Source organism: Phycodurus eques, chromosome 19 (assembly GCF_024500275.1).
Source record: "Phycodurus eques isolate BA_2022a chromosome 19, UOR_Pequ_1.1, whole genome shotgun sequence".
Taxonomy (NCBI): Eukaryota; Metazoa; Chordata; class Actinopteri; order Syngnathiformes; family Syngnathidae; genus Phycodurus; species Phycodurus eques.
In genome coordinates this window covers 2,373,417-2,389,100 of record NC_084543.1, presented here as the reverse complement: position 1 = coordinate 2,389,100, position 15,684 = coordinate 2,373,417, and the positions used below count along the sequence as shown (strand labels likewise).

General features: G+C 41.0%; 1 protein-coding gene across 4 annotated transcripts in view; it reads left to right on the top strand.

Moving 5' to 3' along the window:
• The window catches only part of LOC133417587 (C-terminal-binding protein 2), a 72,216-nt gene that overhangs the window by 26,271 nt on the left and 30,261 nt on the right, over nt 1–15,684 (top strand). Inside the window, exon 2 of one of the 4 annotated variants that reach the window (XM_061705416.1) lies at nt 6,728–6,949. In XM_061705416.1, coding sequence (XP_061561400.1) covers nt 6,892–6,949 — 58 coding nt within the window. In that variant the 5' untranslated portion in view covers nt 6,728–6,891. Of the gene's footprint in view, nt 1–6,727; nt 6,950–9,125; nt 13,484–15,684 lie in introns of those variants that run through there. The other 3 variants (XM_061705415.1, XM_061705414.1, XM_061705413.1) reach the window with 3 other exon arrangements.

The window sequence follows — 15,684 nt, the reverse complement described above, 5'->3', positions numbered from 1 at the left end:
AAATCACACTTTACGGTGCCCGGGGGAGGAGGGGGACTAGGAGCCGGGCATGTAAAAAGTGGGATATTAATAGATGAGCCGAGCTGGTGTTGCCTGGTGACCACACCTTCCTGTTTTCTCTTTCTTTGTTTTGGCACGGCATTGAGAGATTTACATCTGGAGGAACTCCAGTATCTGGACAAGGGGGTGGGATCACCGCCATTGTTCAAACTGTGCTTTGACTGAAGGGTTACCTGCTAGAGACTTTGAGACCCAGTGAAGACAGATATTTTCAAAGGTTAAGCCCAAGTCAAGACCAAGACTTTGATGTGTTGAGACCAAGTCAAAACTGACACTTTAAGGAACCGAGACTAAGTCAAGACGGAGATTTGGAAGGGTTGAGACCAAGTCAGGATTACAAGACTTTTAAGGAATCAAGACCAATTCAAGAGTGAGACTGTAAGAACCCAAGACAAAGTCGTGATCAAGACTGAGGATCTGAGACAAAGGGCGGGAGTTGGGTTGAGAGTAGACCAATTTAAGACTGAGAATTTTAGGAACCTGGACAGTTAAGACCTAGACTTTTAAGGGTTGAGAGCAAGTCAAGACCAAGTTTTAAAGACGCAGAGACTCAGACTAACTAAAAAAATGTTTGACGATAGGTGTTTTGTTTCTTCTTCTTTGAAGCGTTCCCATTTTATAACATCCGACTGAGACACATTTGATCTGCTGTTGTGCTTTTAAGGAGGCTGGCATCAGCATCTCTGCAGAGGCCTGCTGAGCTTTTCAACAAACTCCTTGCCGTACAATGTCGGATTACTGTAATATTTGCTGCACCTCAGATTTCTTCTTCGGCGTCTGCTGAGCGTTATCTAACGTCATCTTTTCAATGTGTCCTTTACATTTTCTTTTTAGAGCATCATCAAAATGTTTGTACTGTCGATTGAGAAAATATTTTGTGTAAGAGATTAAACTTGTTAGTTTACTAAAAATAAACAGATAATCTTCCCATCCAGCCGTCCGGCGCATATAAAACAAATTCCTTGAATTCACATTCACGATCATCCTGAGGCAATGCTTTCCCTCAAAAACACTGCACGCATATTTTTGTAGATCATTTGTCATGTGATGATTGATTGCAGTCCTTCACTTAGGTAGTGTTAATTAGTGAACCTTTTTTACAGTTATTTTACTGCGTTAAGCATTTGCAGTTGCCTAATATTCAACCCATTGAACCGCTCTGCGTGAAAAATCTCACCCCTCTAATCCGACTTCATTTTAATCTTTAGAGAGCTTTAAAGTGTCAAATTAGTGTTGTGTCAAGATGAACAATAACGTGTCCGCTGCTGCCGCCCACAGTGCTGCTGCAGCTGTTGCAGATTACATCCCTATTTAATTGCCAAAAAATGTTGACATTAAAATCGTGTAAAAAGCTCTGTTAGTGACAAAACTTTGCCGAATGGATGATGAGAAAGATTAGAAGTTAGTCAGTTCAGCATTGAGGTTGAGAAATTCCCTTTTTTATTTTTTCCGACAAATGTTGAAAAGCCTTCCTGAACTTGTAGTAGGAATATAAGGAAATTTGTCCACCTCTCCCAAATCTTTTTGGAGCTATGGTACCTTCGCAGTGAAGTTAGCCACTCTAGTTTTACTACTACAACTTTGCACTGTGTGAAATTAATTTATTGACCAATTAAGATCTGTATTTTATTACTGCACTAAATGGAATTTCTGATATTTGAATTTAGTTTATTCTAGACAGGATATTTTAATATAATTTGTTTGCATTGTTATTTTGTGCTGCGCGAATGATATACTATAAAAAGATTTTATTTATTTACTTGGTTTGAACCACTGCTGCACAAGACTTATAGCTATATAAACAAGTATCGTCCTGGGATGCATTTATTTAAAAAAAAAAAAAAAAAATTATTCAGACAATTTGGATTGTGCTTTTCTTCTTCTTCTTCTTCTTCTTCTTCTTAAGGCATTGCTGAGGTATTGTAATCGGGACCCGGTATCTCCAGATACTCTAAATCAAGTGACTTAGTCTCTTTGTGCAAAAAAGAGAGAAAATGAGATTGGGACATCCCTAATTTTGGTGGCTTGTTGCATCTCAACATTGTAGTTTTGTCATTTTTTTCAAGATCTAACAAATATTCTGAGGCTCATGGTTTTGAATGTAAATAGGAGGCGGTATAGATTTTCCGGACTCATCCATCACTCGGGCGTCAGATGGAGTAAATCTCAGCCTTGCGACATTTGACTGACACTCGTGGAGATGTATTGCTATTGGTGCATCGGCGCGAATGTCTCCTCCGTCACCTTCCATCCCGAGATTTATTGGAAGGAGCCCCCCACATCCCCCTTGGCTTAATGTCAGCTAATTAATTGTGGCCAATTAACTCTGGATGCGTTTGAGGGGGAAATTGATGACTCCTCCAAATGACTTCCTTTGCCGTTTTGCCTCTCTCGCAGCAACTGAGCGTCGGCCTCGCACAGGTGGCCGTGACCTTTTGAATAATTAAGTTGCATCCAGAGACGCCCGCTGCGCGTACTCTCACTTGGACGGTTTGTCTTTGTAACAGGCTAGTCCAGGTTAATTCGAATCGGTCGGTATTTGCCTCTCAGTTGGAAGATGGATGGCACAAACAAAAATGGATCAAGTTGGCTTCGGGTTCTTTTTTTTTACCATTACAATCTGATTCAATTGTTTTCCTCTGTGCTTATGGAAAAAGCAAATGAAAACTTCTATTTATTTATTTTTTTTATGTATCCTGATACTAAAGCTCTGACAGTTTTTATTTCCAGCATTAACTTGTATCGACTTCCACAGAACCAAGAGACATTTTTTTCCCCTTACAGATAATAAAAACAAAAAATACTCCCTTTTGGTAAAACGTGCGTAAACACGATTCATAGGGCAGCGTGCGTGTCTTTGGTGGTGTTTAGCGCCATTGAGTCTGTGATTACCTCCCACTGAATTCCTTTCTTGTCATATAGAAAACAATGTGACAAAGATTCCGGTCATGTCTGTTTCTAAGCAGGAATTAAATTCACTCGTTGAAAAACAGTCGCTAGAGTGGTCGAATGAGTTGCTAAATATATTGACTAAATACCTAAATTGGGACCACTGACTGCATTTGTAAACTAGCTCCTCTCTGTTTGCGGCCATGTTGTTAGTAGAACCAGTGCATGTCAGCGGGATTGAGCTTTGAACTACGGAAGCTGAAAAAAACAACAACACTAAATCTTCCTGAGAAATAAACTTGAATTCATTGATAAAATCCAATAATCGCCCAATCCTAGGTTCTTCGCATTTTTGTGTTTTAGTCCAAATCCTCGTAGCGCAGTTCACTAGAACTCAGTTAAACGACCACAAGCAACAACGGTGATCAATCACTTGTCAAGAATTCGTCTGCCGCTAATCCATTAATCGACTAATGAGACTGCTAAGTGTTTCAGGAGGCTAATTGGTACCAGCCCCTTCATCACTCTGGTAACGAAGTGGGACGACCATGGTGGCCGATTGTCCAGAATCTGACCGACATATTTCAAACATCACAACCTCTTTCCCCCAAATGTTTTGCCTTTATGATCCTGCGACGGCAAAGTTTTTTGATGGTTCTTTAATATAAAAAATGTCACGGGGGTTTGGATCACCGACCAAAGAGCCGCAAGCTCGTTTCACTAGCACTCAGTTAAACGACCACAAGCAACATTGGCGATCGATCACCTGTCAAGTACCCGTCTGCTGCTAAATCCATTCATCGACTAATCACGCCGGTAAGTGTTTCAGCCCGTGGCTAATTGAAACCACCGCTTCGCCCCCAAATCCCCTGCTGACGGACGACCAGCGTGGCCAGTCATACAACGTAATTATTTTCAGACATTTCATACATCTCTGTCACTTACGGCCAAATGTTCAAGTATCTGCGAACCTGCTACTACCGAGCGTTTTGATGGTGCTCTAAATTGTTCCGAAAGGTCCGCTGCATTGTTCTAAATGATTATGCATCTGATATGTTTTTCTGATTTTTCTAAATAGTTGCTACAAATGATAGTTGCAATAATTTTCAAGTCATCAACCGTCAGAATTTAATTCAAATGTTTTTGAACAAACCTCCCAATGAAAAGTATTTTTTGAAAAATAAAAAAAAATTAAAACTCACTTTTCCAAATGATTATGCAAGACATTAGACATGTTTGAAAGAACCGAAAATAGTCATTTATCGAGTTGGCAGCATTGGGAAGTCATATTTACTGAAATCAAAGTTATTTCAATCAAAAGCATCACAACAAGCCAAGTTACATTTAAAACATAGGACCCTTTTTTTACATCAGCTTCACAATTATTACATCCAATTAAACTTCTGTTTGATTTGCTTTGAGATGGTGCTTGTCATTTTTGCCCACCGAAGGACTTTTGGCAGAAACAGGATGTTGTGAATCACGCAAAAACCGTGGCCAGTGTGCACTTTTGACATAAAATAAATATTAAAGCCCCCACTCCCTTCATGGAGGGGGCCCTCTATGAAGGTGCTGTATGTATGATTACGCCCACAATCTGGTGCTTTGCCCCTGGCAAGAACTGTCGCCAAAAAAGTCTGTTGCTAGAAACGTTGTGAGGGTTATAACCGCCATTTGGCTACCTTAACTTCTTGAGAGTGTTTCGTTTCCATTGTAAACAATTTGATGTTTCCGTTTTTGGACTACTTCCCTTCACAGAGGACTTTAAAGACCTCAGGCAAGAAATGTTTTTCAATGTTTTATTTGTGTAGCTTGCTTGCATGCTTACATCAGACAAAAACCTCTGTGGAGTCGGCGGGAGGGAGAAAGGCTGCCTCTGGTACTGAACAAGCAGTTTTTTAGCGCAACAATTAATCCTTTTTGTGTGTTTATTTTTCTGCTGCACTTGCAGTGTACTTGTGCCAGTGAGAAGGTAAAAAACCCAGCTTGTCTCGCTTTTTGGGTTTCTCTCGAACAACAACACATTTGTGCACCATTGCCTGCGATGCGTGCCGGCGATTAGCAAATAAGATGCATTTTCCCTCTGCGGGAATTCCTGTTTAAAGTCGTTAAAGGAAAAAGAAAAGGGCATTGATTCCTTCGAGATTGAGTTACACTCTGTGAGTTGCTTTACAGCTACCCTCTACTGGGCTCAATGTGTTGTTACATCACCCTCTTTCTTTCAGGCTGTGTGTTCTTTTAGGATTAACAACTAACATTGCAATATTGACCATATTTTCTCTCGATGCATCTCGAATCCTACCTGCTCTCTTCAGTAAGTGCATGACTTTGACTGATTACCGTGTTAGTTACAAGTACATTCTTGACACAATGCTGTATCTTTGCACCATAGCAATAACATAGTGGGGAAAAAGCCCAAATATGATTAGAAGAAAATTTGAAGAAAAACACCCAAATACTACTAGAAAGTTTATAAAAAAAAAAAAAAAAAAAAAAGGTATTGCACAAAAAATACACGTTTAAAAGAAATACGTATGTAAAAAAAAAAAGGCAAAAAATAAAACAAAAACATTTAATGGAAAAAAACATGAATATTGGAAAAACAATCACGGAAAACAATTTAAAATATGCAAAAATATTAGGAAATAGAACAAAAGCAATATTAGATGGAAAGAAAATCACAAAAATAGTACAACAAAATCTAAAAATAATAATAGTAACTAATAAAGACAAAAATACAAACTATATTACATGAAAAACATATTTTAAAAATACACAAGTATTGCTGGAAGAATACACTCAATCAAATAAATTGGGGGGGGGGGGGGGGAAGATGAAAGATGGAAAACACAAATAGAAAAAATACAAAACATTTTAATTATAAATAATAATAAGAAGAACAATAATAAAAAACAAGCATGGATGAAAATTATTTGAAAACTTGACATAAAATACAATTATTTGAAAAAAAAATAAAAAATTATAAAATGCACAGACATTCTGAATAATGACAAAATGTTTTGAAAAAATATGAAAAACAAACAAGACAGATGAAAAACAGATATATTCGACAAACGCAAAAATATTTCATTACAAATATGCAATGTTACAAAAAGGCATAGAGATGCACAAATGTGCAAAAATAGCAAACACAAAAAATATTTGATGAAAAAAAAACCAAATGGTAGAAAAAAACATTTGAAATAAAAATACTGTGGACCCCTCATACTTGGGGTTTGCCACCCGTGGGTTCACCTATTTGCTGATTGTTTGAATTTTTTCTTCAATTTGTTTCCTTTTTTCCCAAACCTTTTTTCTTTTTGTTTTCTCTTTTTTTTGGGGGGGGGGGCAACCCCAAAAATGCTTATTGGCGGTTTATCCCCACTTTTTCAACAACTTTTTGGGGTTATTTTTTTTTTCTTTTCAATGAAATTCTAATGGGTGTCAGTTATTTAATTTTTATTTTCAATTATATAATTACCCGGATATTTTTGCTATTTGTGGGAGCGGGATTCCACTGTACAGACTCATTTTTTGTGTTTTTAACATGCTGTATTTCAACATTTCCTTGATTTTCCTTTTTTTTTTTTTTAATCCCCAAAATTAATTGAATTTGTTGGCAAAGCTTAATCAACCGATGGCTTCATCACTAAGATGCTTGCTGATATTGTTGAACTGATTTGTTGATCAAATGAAGACAAAATGGAATGCACTACTTATTTACCTAATAAGTGGTCTGAAAAGTACAATGCGTTTTTTGTTTTTTTTTCTGCTTCAGGTGTATGTGCCGAGGCGTTATGCCCCGGGGAGCAGTGCCGACAGTGCACTAGAGGCGCCTGAACCTTGTCAGTGGTCATAAACCCTAATTGCCCCCGCCCCCACCCCCCGCCCCCCACACCCCCACCTGCAGCCCGTTGAGCCGAGACGTCCTTTTTGGAGGCCATGTCCCTCACCGACAAACACAAAGTCAAGAGGCAGCGGCTTGACCGGATCTGTGAAGGTAAGCATCCGAGGGCTACCGTTCCTTCCATCAGCGATTACACACGTCTCATCGTAGGGATTGCAGTACATGAACGCCTACACAGGAAGTTGTGTCTTGGTGCCAGAGCAAAAACGCTACATGTGTCTGAAAAGTCTCTAAATCTAGCGGCCAAATAATGACGTTGGCAACACTGACCTTTCCGTTCCTTTCCTAACAGAAGGTCTAGTGGAGTAAAAAAGAACAAAAACAAAGTTGTCCCACCGATTGCATGTAGTGTTACGATAACGCTGCCATGGCGACAATCTCGGCACAATGAGAAAACAAACACAGAGCAAGGCGCTGATCGCTTATTGTCTCCGGCGTAAGGGTAAAAATCCTCTCTGGCGTGACTCATCCTGATCCAGGTTGGCACCGTTGGCAGGCGGATGAAGAGCAGATGAAGGAGCGACGGACGCGCTTTGCTTTCGCAGTCTCTTTCAAGAGCAAAATGGGCAGCGCTGTCTTTGGAAACACGTCCGCAACGCAACCGCTGCCTTCTCTTTTCTTACCCCTTCTGTTTCGGTCTCTCGTTGGACAGAAAGCTTTTATCAGTCTAGGAAAGTATCCTTTCCCCTTTTGGAAAATAGCGAAGCTAGGTGTTGGGATCTTTTTACCCCAGGTACCACCTAAGTAAATACTTCGCTCTTAAATTACCACCATCATGGCTTCCAAAATACACTAGGCCTAAGTGAGTAGACAATAATACTAAATATTAGACAGAAAAATGATATGGACAATACAAAAATATTACAAAATAATGCGTTAATACTAGAAGAAAACAATATTAAAATATATTACAGAATAATACTTAAATATTAAAAGTGCAAAATTTTAGAATTAAATATTGCAGGAAAATTGCAAAAATAGTAGACAATAATATGAACTATTAGACAAAAGTGTTACATGGAAAAATACAGATATTACAGAAAAATACAAAAATATTACAAGTGTAAAATATTAGACTAGAATATCAAGAAAAATGCAAAAATATTAGGCAATAATAATATTCCAAAACGATACATGAAAAATTCCTCAAGATTGCAAAACAATGCGATGAGACACGAGAAGAAAAATACACAGGTATTAAAAATATTATAATAAAAGTACAAATATGGTAGATAATAACATTAGAAGAAAAATGCAAACATATTCGACAATAATACAAAATATTTTACAAAAGAATTCATGGGACAGACAAAAAATACTCAAATATATTAAATATTAAAAACAATACAAAACTATTGTTCAAAATATTTGCCCAAAATACAAAAATAGTAGACAAACTGTTTTGGGAGAAACAGAAATGAAAATCGGAAATCATGTCAAACTTTGGAGGTTCCATGCTGAATTCATTTATTATTATAATGACCTTTTCTTTCTACACAGTAACTTAATATAGAAATTGTTGGTTTCTTTACCACCACTGGGGCTAGGCTCGAACATCAGATTAGCTTCATGCGCGTGACTCTGGCATTGTGGCTTGTGGTTTTCTCTCCCTCTCACGTAGCCTCGCCCCCTCTTCTGTGGCTCAGCCACGCACCCCCTCGTCTCTCCAGAAAGCACGTGGGCCGTCGCCGCTCCCCTTCTGTCCGCCCCATCTGTGCTGCAGTATGGCCCGCAGGCCCGATAACGAACAAATTGAGATGGAAGGCAAATACCGTTATTGGTCAAAAGTCTACACACCCCTGTTCAAATGCCAGGTTTTTGCTTTGTAAAAAAAAAAAACAATAAATAGAAACAATTAACCAAGATAAATCATTTCAAAACTTTTTGCGACATGAATATGACCTATAACCTGTAGAACCCAATTGAAAAACAAAATGAAACCTTTTTTAAAGGGGGAAGAATGCTAGAAAGGAAAAAAATGTCAGTAAAAGCCTACTAGAACAGTTGAGCTTTTTTTTGCGGCTAATCAGAAGCAATTGAAATGGTGGTAGATGCTAACTCCCACTTGAGTTTAGATGTGATTGGTTCATTCTGAACAGCCACATCCCTGTTAGAAGAGGGTGTCCATACTTGTGCAACCCCACATTATTATCTCATTTTCTTATTTTTTACATCACCTCTCAAAAAGATTAAAAAAATAAATAAATTGAGTTTTACAGGTTATAGGTCACAATTTTCCATATAAGAAAAATTAAAAATATGACACCCAAAATTATTTTTAGAAGAAAAATACACAAAAATTGAAAATAATGCGAACGATTTGATACAAAATACAAAACTAGAAAACAAAAATACTCCCTATTACAGAAAAATACAACAATGATAGAGAAAATTTAAATATTGGACAAGAAAAATTGAATAATGTAAAAAAATACTAGACAAAAATATATTTGAAAGAAAATGATATGTAAATATTCAACAAAAGTATTAGAAGACAATAGAAACATATGACAAGAAATATACAACAATAATAACAGAAAAATAAAGAAATAATGAGGAAAAATACTAGAGAAAAATATTTATAGTACAGGAAAATACAAATATATTTGAAAATAATAAATAGAAAATACCATAATATAGAGAGAGATATTTCAAGAAAAAAAATATTACAAGAAAATACAAAACTCTTGACAACGTTACCCTCCATACTTTGAAACCAAAAGGGTCTAGAGGATCATTAGCGCTATAAGGTACTGCACAATCACGGTAATTGAAGAGAAACTTCTCGTTCCCCACAGTCATGCTTTAATTCATGAAGTCGCCATGAAAGTTTAATGGCTCAGCAGTTGTAAAGCAGCAGCTACCTAAATCATTCTGCCGCTATCTCTGTTTGCCTGCCCGTCAATTCCCGCCGTTAGCATCTTGTGCCCTAGAAAGATGGCCAGATTGCTCCAAAGGCACGACTGCAGCTGGACCTCTGTTCACCACATTGTACTGAGAGCTTTTGTAGTATTGGCACCAAATAGCATACTTCGACTCTTTCTTTTTCTTGTATTATTCATGCGAGTCCCTGTTGCACGAGTGTAATATGGCATGCTCACTTAATTATGGAGCAGTCCTCACGAGAGGCATACAAGAGAAATTTGGCAACTGGCTGCTTCTTGCCAATGAACTGTGGGAAATGAATCACTTGACATGATATCTGGGTTGTGGTTTTAGCAGCCTGCCGCATACACGAGATCGTACGGTTATTGCTTTGTCAGGGAGCGGGGGAATGTGAATGAAGCGGCTTATTAGACGGTGTTATTGTGAGTGATGGCTAAGATTGATACAACCCAGAGTTTAGTACGGTGTTTTATAGCTCAGAGTACCTGAGAAGGTAGCCAGAAACGGGTTTTAGGACAATGCAACTTCGTTTATGACCGAGGTTATCGCCTCCCAATTTGTTCCAGTCAGTCGCTTACAGGAAAGTAAGTCATCTCAAGTGAGGTACAGACGTGTACAGCACAGCATGTTCCCTCCCTTACGATTGAAGTCAGCAAAGGCCCGATTATTAAATGTCTCTCAATGATGATCCTGAGCGATTTATCCTGTGATGTGGGGTCGGGGGCTGACAGTCCTAAATGGTAAACCTGTTCCGATGTGTGTGGTGGACACCAAGTTCCTGGTGATGGTGACGTGAAACGAAATGATAGCGAATCCGGTTCTCTACCTTATCAGTTGTTGCATCACTGCACCCTGAAAAGAACCTGGCAGCATGAGTTGTAAAGGGAACAGTGGTCCCTGTCACTCAATAAATTTAGCTTATCTCTGGCCTCTGAAGCATCCAGACAATGCCCCTCAAGACTCTTCTGTTTTATTACGACGTACAAAATAGAAACAGTTCTCATGATAGAGTGATCAGAGTCCGGTGCTGTCCAATCCAATCCCCAAGCTGTCTGTTTTGAAGGTGAGAAAGTCAAAGCTTGTCCACGCTCTACTTTATCAGCTGTTTTCCCCAAACATCTTTATCAGCGCTAGCCTTTCTTCTCCTGCCACTCTTTTCTCCTCTGTTTAAACACAAGTTTATCACCAATGGCAGCACTCGCCGCTGCTTCTTTTGCTCGCAATATCTCCTTTACAGAGTTCACCTCTTCAAACGTCCCGCGTTCATCCACTGTCTATATTTTCTATACCTTTTCTATCATTTCCTTATTTGTGTCTTGGTTGAGCTGGAGCCTATCCCAGCTGACTTTGAGCGATAGGGAAGGGTACACCCTGGACTTGGATGTTTGTGAAAAGAATCCAAGATTTTATTTTTAAGGTTTTACCACCCACACTAACTGACATGTCACCTTGTAACACCACTTGCTATTCCACTAAACATGGCATCTGGCTAACAAAAACGTTTTTGAAGTCTGCAGTGTGTACTATGTGGTCCCGTGATGTCATAGCAAGTAGAGGATTTAAGCAGGTTTTAGTTTGTTGCTAATCCCACTGTGGCAACTTCTCTGGATCACTGCGTCTACCAATGGGTGCTTTTGTCTTCAAAGTAATGCAAGCACCGGCATTAACCCTGCTGAAGTGGAGTTGTACCTTCCCCCAAAATTGTATGTTGTATGACGTTCTAATGTTTCTGGGGTTGAATTATTGATTCAAGAGTCACATGATAGCATAGACGTAAGAATGAGGATAAGGGGGGGACCTACAGCTGCAGATCAGGTGAGGGTAGCGTTTCACCTCTTCGCTCCTCCCTTTTTGATAGGCACAGGTGTAATTGGAGAGTTGAAATACAACACTTGTCTATTTTTCCTCTCCTTTAGCGGTCCATTTTATCTTCCCTCATGCCTAACCTAAGTGAGCGGTCGCCTTTCAGTGGTTCTGCGGCCCACGGGGGTACATATTGGTCTCAGGGCCAGAGAGACGGGGCCGTGAGTCGTTGTCTCTACTGTGGGACCATTCCCGATCTGAGGAATTCATTGGCGCTAAGCGGAGGTGAAACTGGAAGTTGCTTTCCGCAACACCTGGATCTTAAGAGGCAGGTCCCGGTCGCTGGTTCTTCGCCGCGTGATCAGGTCCACCAACCGGAGCAGGAGCATCTCATGAGGCAGACCTCTCAGCCGGATCTCTGCGACAGCCTTTACCAAAAGCAAGCCATGTCAGGCCGGGGTGCTGCCCCGCTTCATGGTTATTTTCAGGCCACCCCAACTGGTCAGCCACCCGAAGAGTCTGGGTTTTATAGAGATAACTATCACCTGCTCACGAAATCAGCCTCGCATTACGGGCACGGAGCGAGGGCGTTGAGGCCTTCATGGGATCAAGCGCAAGCGAGAGCCACACCTTCTGTGCAGGCCTCTGATTCTACACCTATCCCCGTTCCCCCACTGCCTCCTCCCCCGCCACCTCCTCCCCTTCCTGTTCATGAGCTGAGCCGTTTGTACAGGGAAACCTTGGGATCTAAGATTATCTTGGACGCTCAGCGTATTGCCGGCAGCTCTCCTTCACCTGCAGTCTACGGACCACAGCCCCATCTTCCCAATTACGCCGCCGAGCAGTTGTCTGTCTCTGCTCACCAACCGTTAAACGATTTCAGCAGCTTGTCCCTGGAGCTCCACCAGTCGGCTTCCACCGGTTCCGCGGTGGATCCGGCTTCTCGGGGAATGGACGGCACTCTCCCTCGTGTTTACGGACCTGTAGCCTCCCAGGGACTTCCTTATGACCCAAACTATGATCCCAGCACTGCCTCGATGGCTGCCACAGCAGGAATGTCCTCTGGTTTTTCTCCTCACCATCCTAGCGCTACAGACCCCAGGAAGATGGCAGATTCTGCCTTTTTAGCATTTTTACGAGGTGAAGGTTTGGCTGAGAGTACCATCACACTCCTGCTGCAACATGGCTTTGATTCCTTCTCCATGCTTTCGATGATGGAGGACCACGACGTCCGCTCAGTGGCCCCGAATTTGGCCCAGGCCCGCGTTCTTTCCCGCATTGTGCTCGGTTACAAGACTGGTGGGACTGCACCACGTACCCGATCCAACAGCTTCAGCCACCGCAACGACTATTACGTGCAGCCCCAAGGTTTGACTATGGATCCTGGACTGATGCAGCAACCCCCCACCACTATCCAGACGGTGTCCCCCAGATTGGGAGAGTTTCTCGGGAGAAGACCCAACAGCGCACCGTCACAACACCTTTTAGAGACCACCACTTATCCAGCACCGCGCCCCCTGGCAACTGGAGCTTTACCAATCAGCCCCGGAGGATATAGCAATGCTGTAAACCAGGGAAGACCCTTCTCCATGTACAACGCCCACACTGGCCTCGCCATGTCTGCTCTTGGCCAACAGCCCCTACCCGCCCCAGGAACCCCTGGAGCTGCACCCAAAACCTTCTCAGGCTCTTATTCCCCCATGGAGCTGATGAAAAGAGCCCCCAACCTTCCCCCGGCGTCGCCGGTAGCGGCTCTGAGCCCTCTTCACAGTCCGCAACTCCTCCGGAAAGGGATCAACGCCGCTCCAGAGAGTAACGTTGTTGCAGCCGCTTCCTCCACAGCTCTCCGAGCGCAAAACCTTAACAACACCAAGTTGGTGGGACGCCGCACCGGTCCACCTGTCATTGTCTCAACCATGACCACCACACCTGACACAAGTAACGTTAACCTCTCATTTCTCTGTCACCTTTAGTTCGGCAGATCAGAATTACAGTAGTCAGTAACTTTAAGACAAATGAAAATGAGCGAAATCCTGGGCCTACTACTACACATATTACAGCATTTGTATTATGTTTCACAAAGCTGAAATGCGTCTCATGAGCAACCTTTAGTTTTTTCATGTTGAGAATTCACCTTGAGTCTTATTTTGGTAGTCTAGTTTTCCATAGACTAAATATAAAACAAAATCAGGCATCCAGCATCCTTTTTCGGTTGGTAAATATCAGCGTCCCTGTTATTTTACTCTGCACTCTCTCCTCATCAGCTGCTTAACTGCCAGTAATCCAATTAGTCTAATAGGATAGGCCGGTGTATAGGCTATTATAGGAATCGGTTTTTAGAGACACCTTGCTGTCTGTTTGCGGTGCATCTTAAATATTCATTTATTTCAGTCGACATACTTCTGACAGTAATCACGAAACTGAAGTATCCTCTTTCTTCTTGAAAGTTATTAAATGCACATTTGTTTTGCTTTTATTGACTTACAAAAACATTCCAAAGGCTTTTCTATTTAACATAATCTATTCCCTATGATGTATGGAGCGATGACCATGAAAGAAATTGCATGCTTTGGTTGTGAAAGGCAAGACCGAAAGTTATCTTTGTCAAGAGTTCTTCCAACATTTTTCAACTATGTTAAACAGCGATGAGGGTTATTTTAAAATCTTATTTTAAGTCTGTTTTTTTAACCTTCTTCTTTTCAGCTGATAAAGTACACTCGTAATGGTTCCCTGGGCTTCTGAACGAGTTATAAATGAATAACTTTGATGAAAGGGCTTTCCTCCATGTGTTGTTGAAGAAATCCAGGTGGACTGAATTGCTTTTTCCCAAGGTTATAGTATTTTTTTGTTATGCTACCCTTGCAGCGCAACAAACTAATTTGCATGACGCCGATATTTGTTGCTTCAGTAACTTCATCTAATAACGACCAGGCCTCGCACACAGACGATCAGAAAGCCTACTTGTTAATTGCGTGTTGCCAGGCAACCCTGGCTCTGGTGGCAATCAGAAGGTAGGTAATCTTCACATTTAAGGGAAGTAGGGGGAAAAGGGGACATTGCTATTTTTTTTCCTGCTCGGAACCAGAGAAAATTGAGCGCAAATAATTACCTTTTTGTCACCAGTTACTTCTCGAAGGATTTCTTTTTTTCTTGTCAACTGGTGAAGAGCCTCTCGCCATGCCTCTTTTTTTCCCTTTATGTTCAAACTTGCGTATTGAAGAGCCGCGACGTATTATTCCTTTCACAATGATTGATTAATTCGGGAGACCTTCCATTACTCGTTAGCATCTCTCCCACACACAACGACACGTCGTGGAGGTCTACGGGATACACTAATGTCAAAATTTAGGACATTTTAAAGGGAACATATTATGGAAAATTGCCTTTTTAATGGCTTGTATACAAATTGTTGCATCTCTGGAGTAATTGCTCACCCATCAAGTGTGAAATTAAACAACCCAGTAAAGCTTTGTTTCTCTGCCTTTTTCTGAAAATGTGTCTGTAAGCAAGCTATTCTGTACGATAATGAACACGATAACCGCAAACCACACTGAGTTTGTCCACCAATGACAAGATCAGGTAGATGGCCAAATAAGTAAAAGAACCACTTTGACACAGCGGCCGAAGCGGTACGATTTCAAAGCCAAAAGGTAAGCGCAGCTGCAGCGTTAACACAGATTAGCATTAGCTAACAGTGTTACCAGCATTAGCTTCTGATAATAACGTGATAATAATGTTCGGCTAAGTTGTTGACGTGGGGTGTGGGGTATATGTGACAAGTGTATTTCGGTAGCTTGGTGACGAAATGCTGCCTCCTCGAGTGACAATGCAACGCAATCTCAATGAGTGCTCACTTTAGTGTGTGTTTGAATAGGGGGATAAAGTTTGAAATTTTTCCCCCTTGCTCTTCTGCCTTTTCTCTGTGGCACACACGCACTCACGGCTGATAACGAGGCGCTCTAAAGCTGTCATGCCAGCGGTCTGTACAAAGGGAATATGCATTTTCGGGGTGTAGGCATAGCTACTGTAGCTCCACAGTTGAGTGCTACACGCGTCTCAGTCTTTGCACATTTTCACCAGTACGGACAAATCTCGGAATTCGCTTTACAGGGTTTTTAAGAAAGTTGAGATTGTACAGC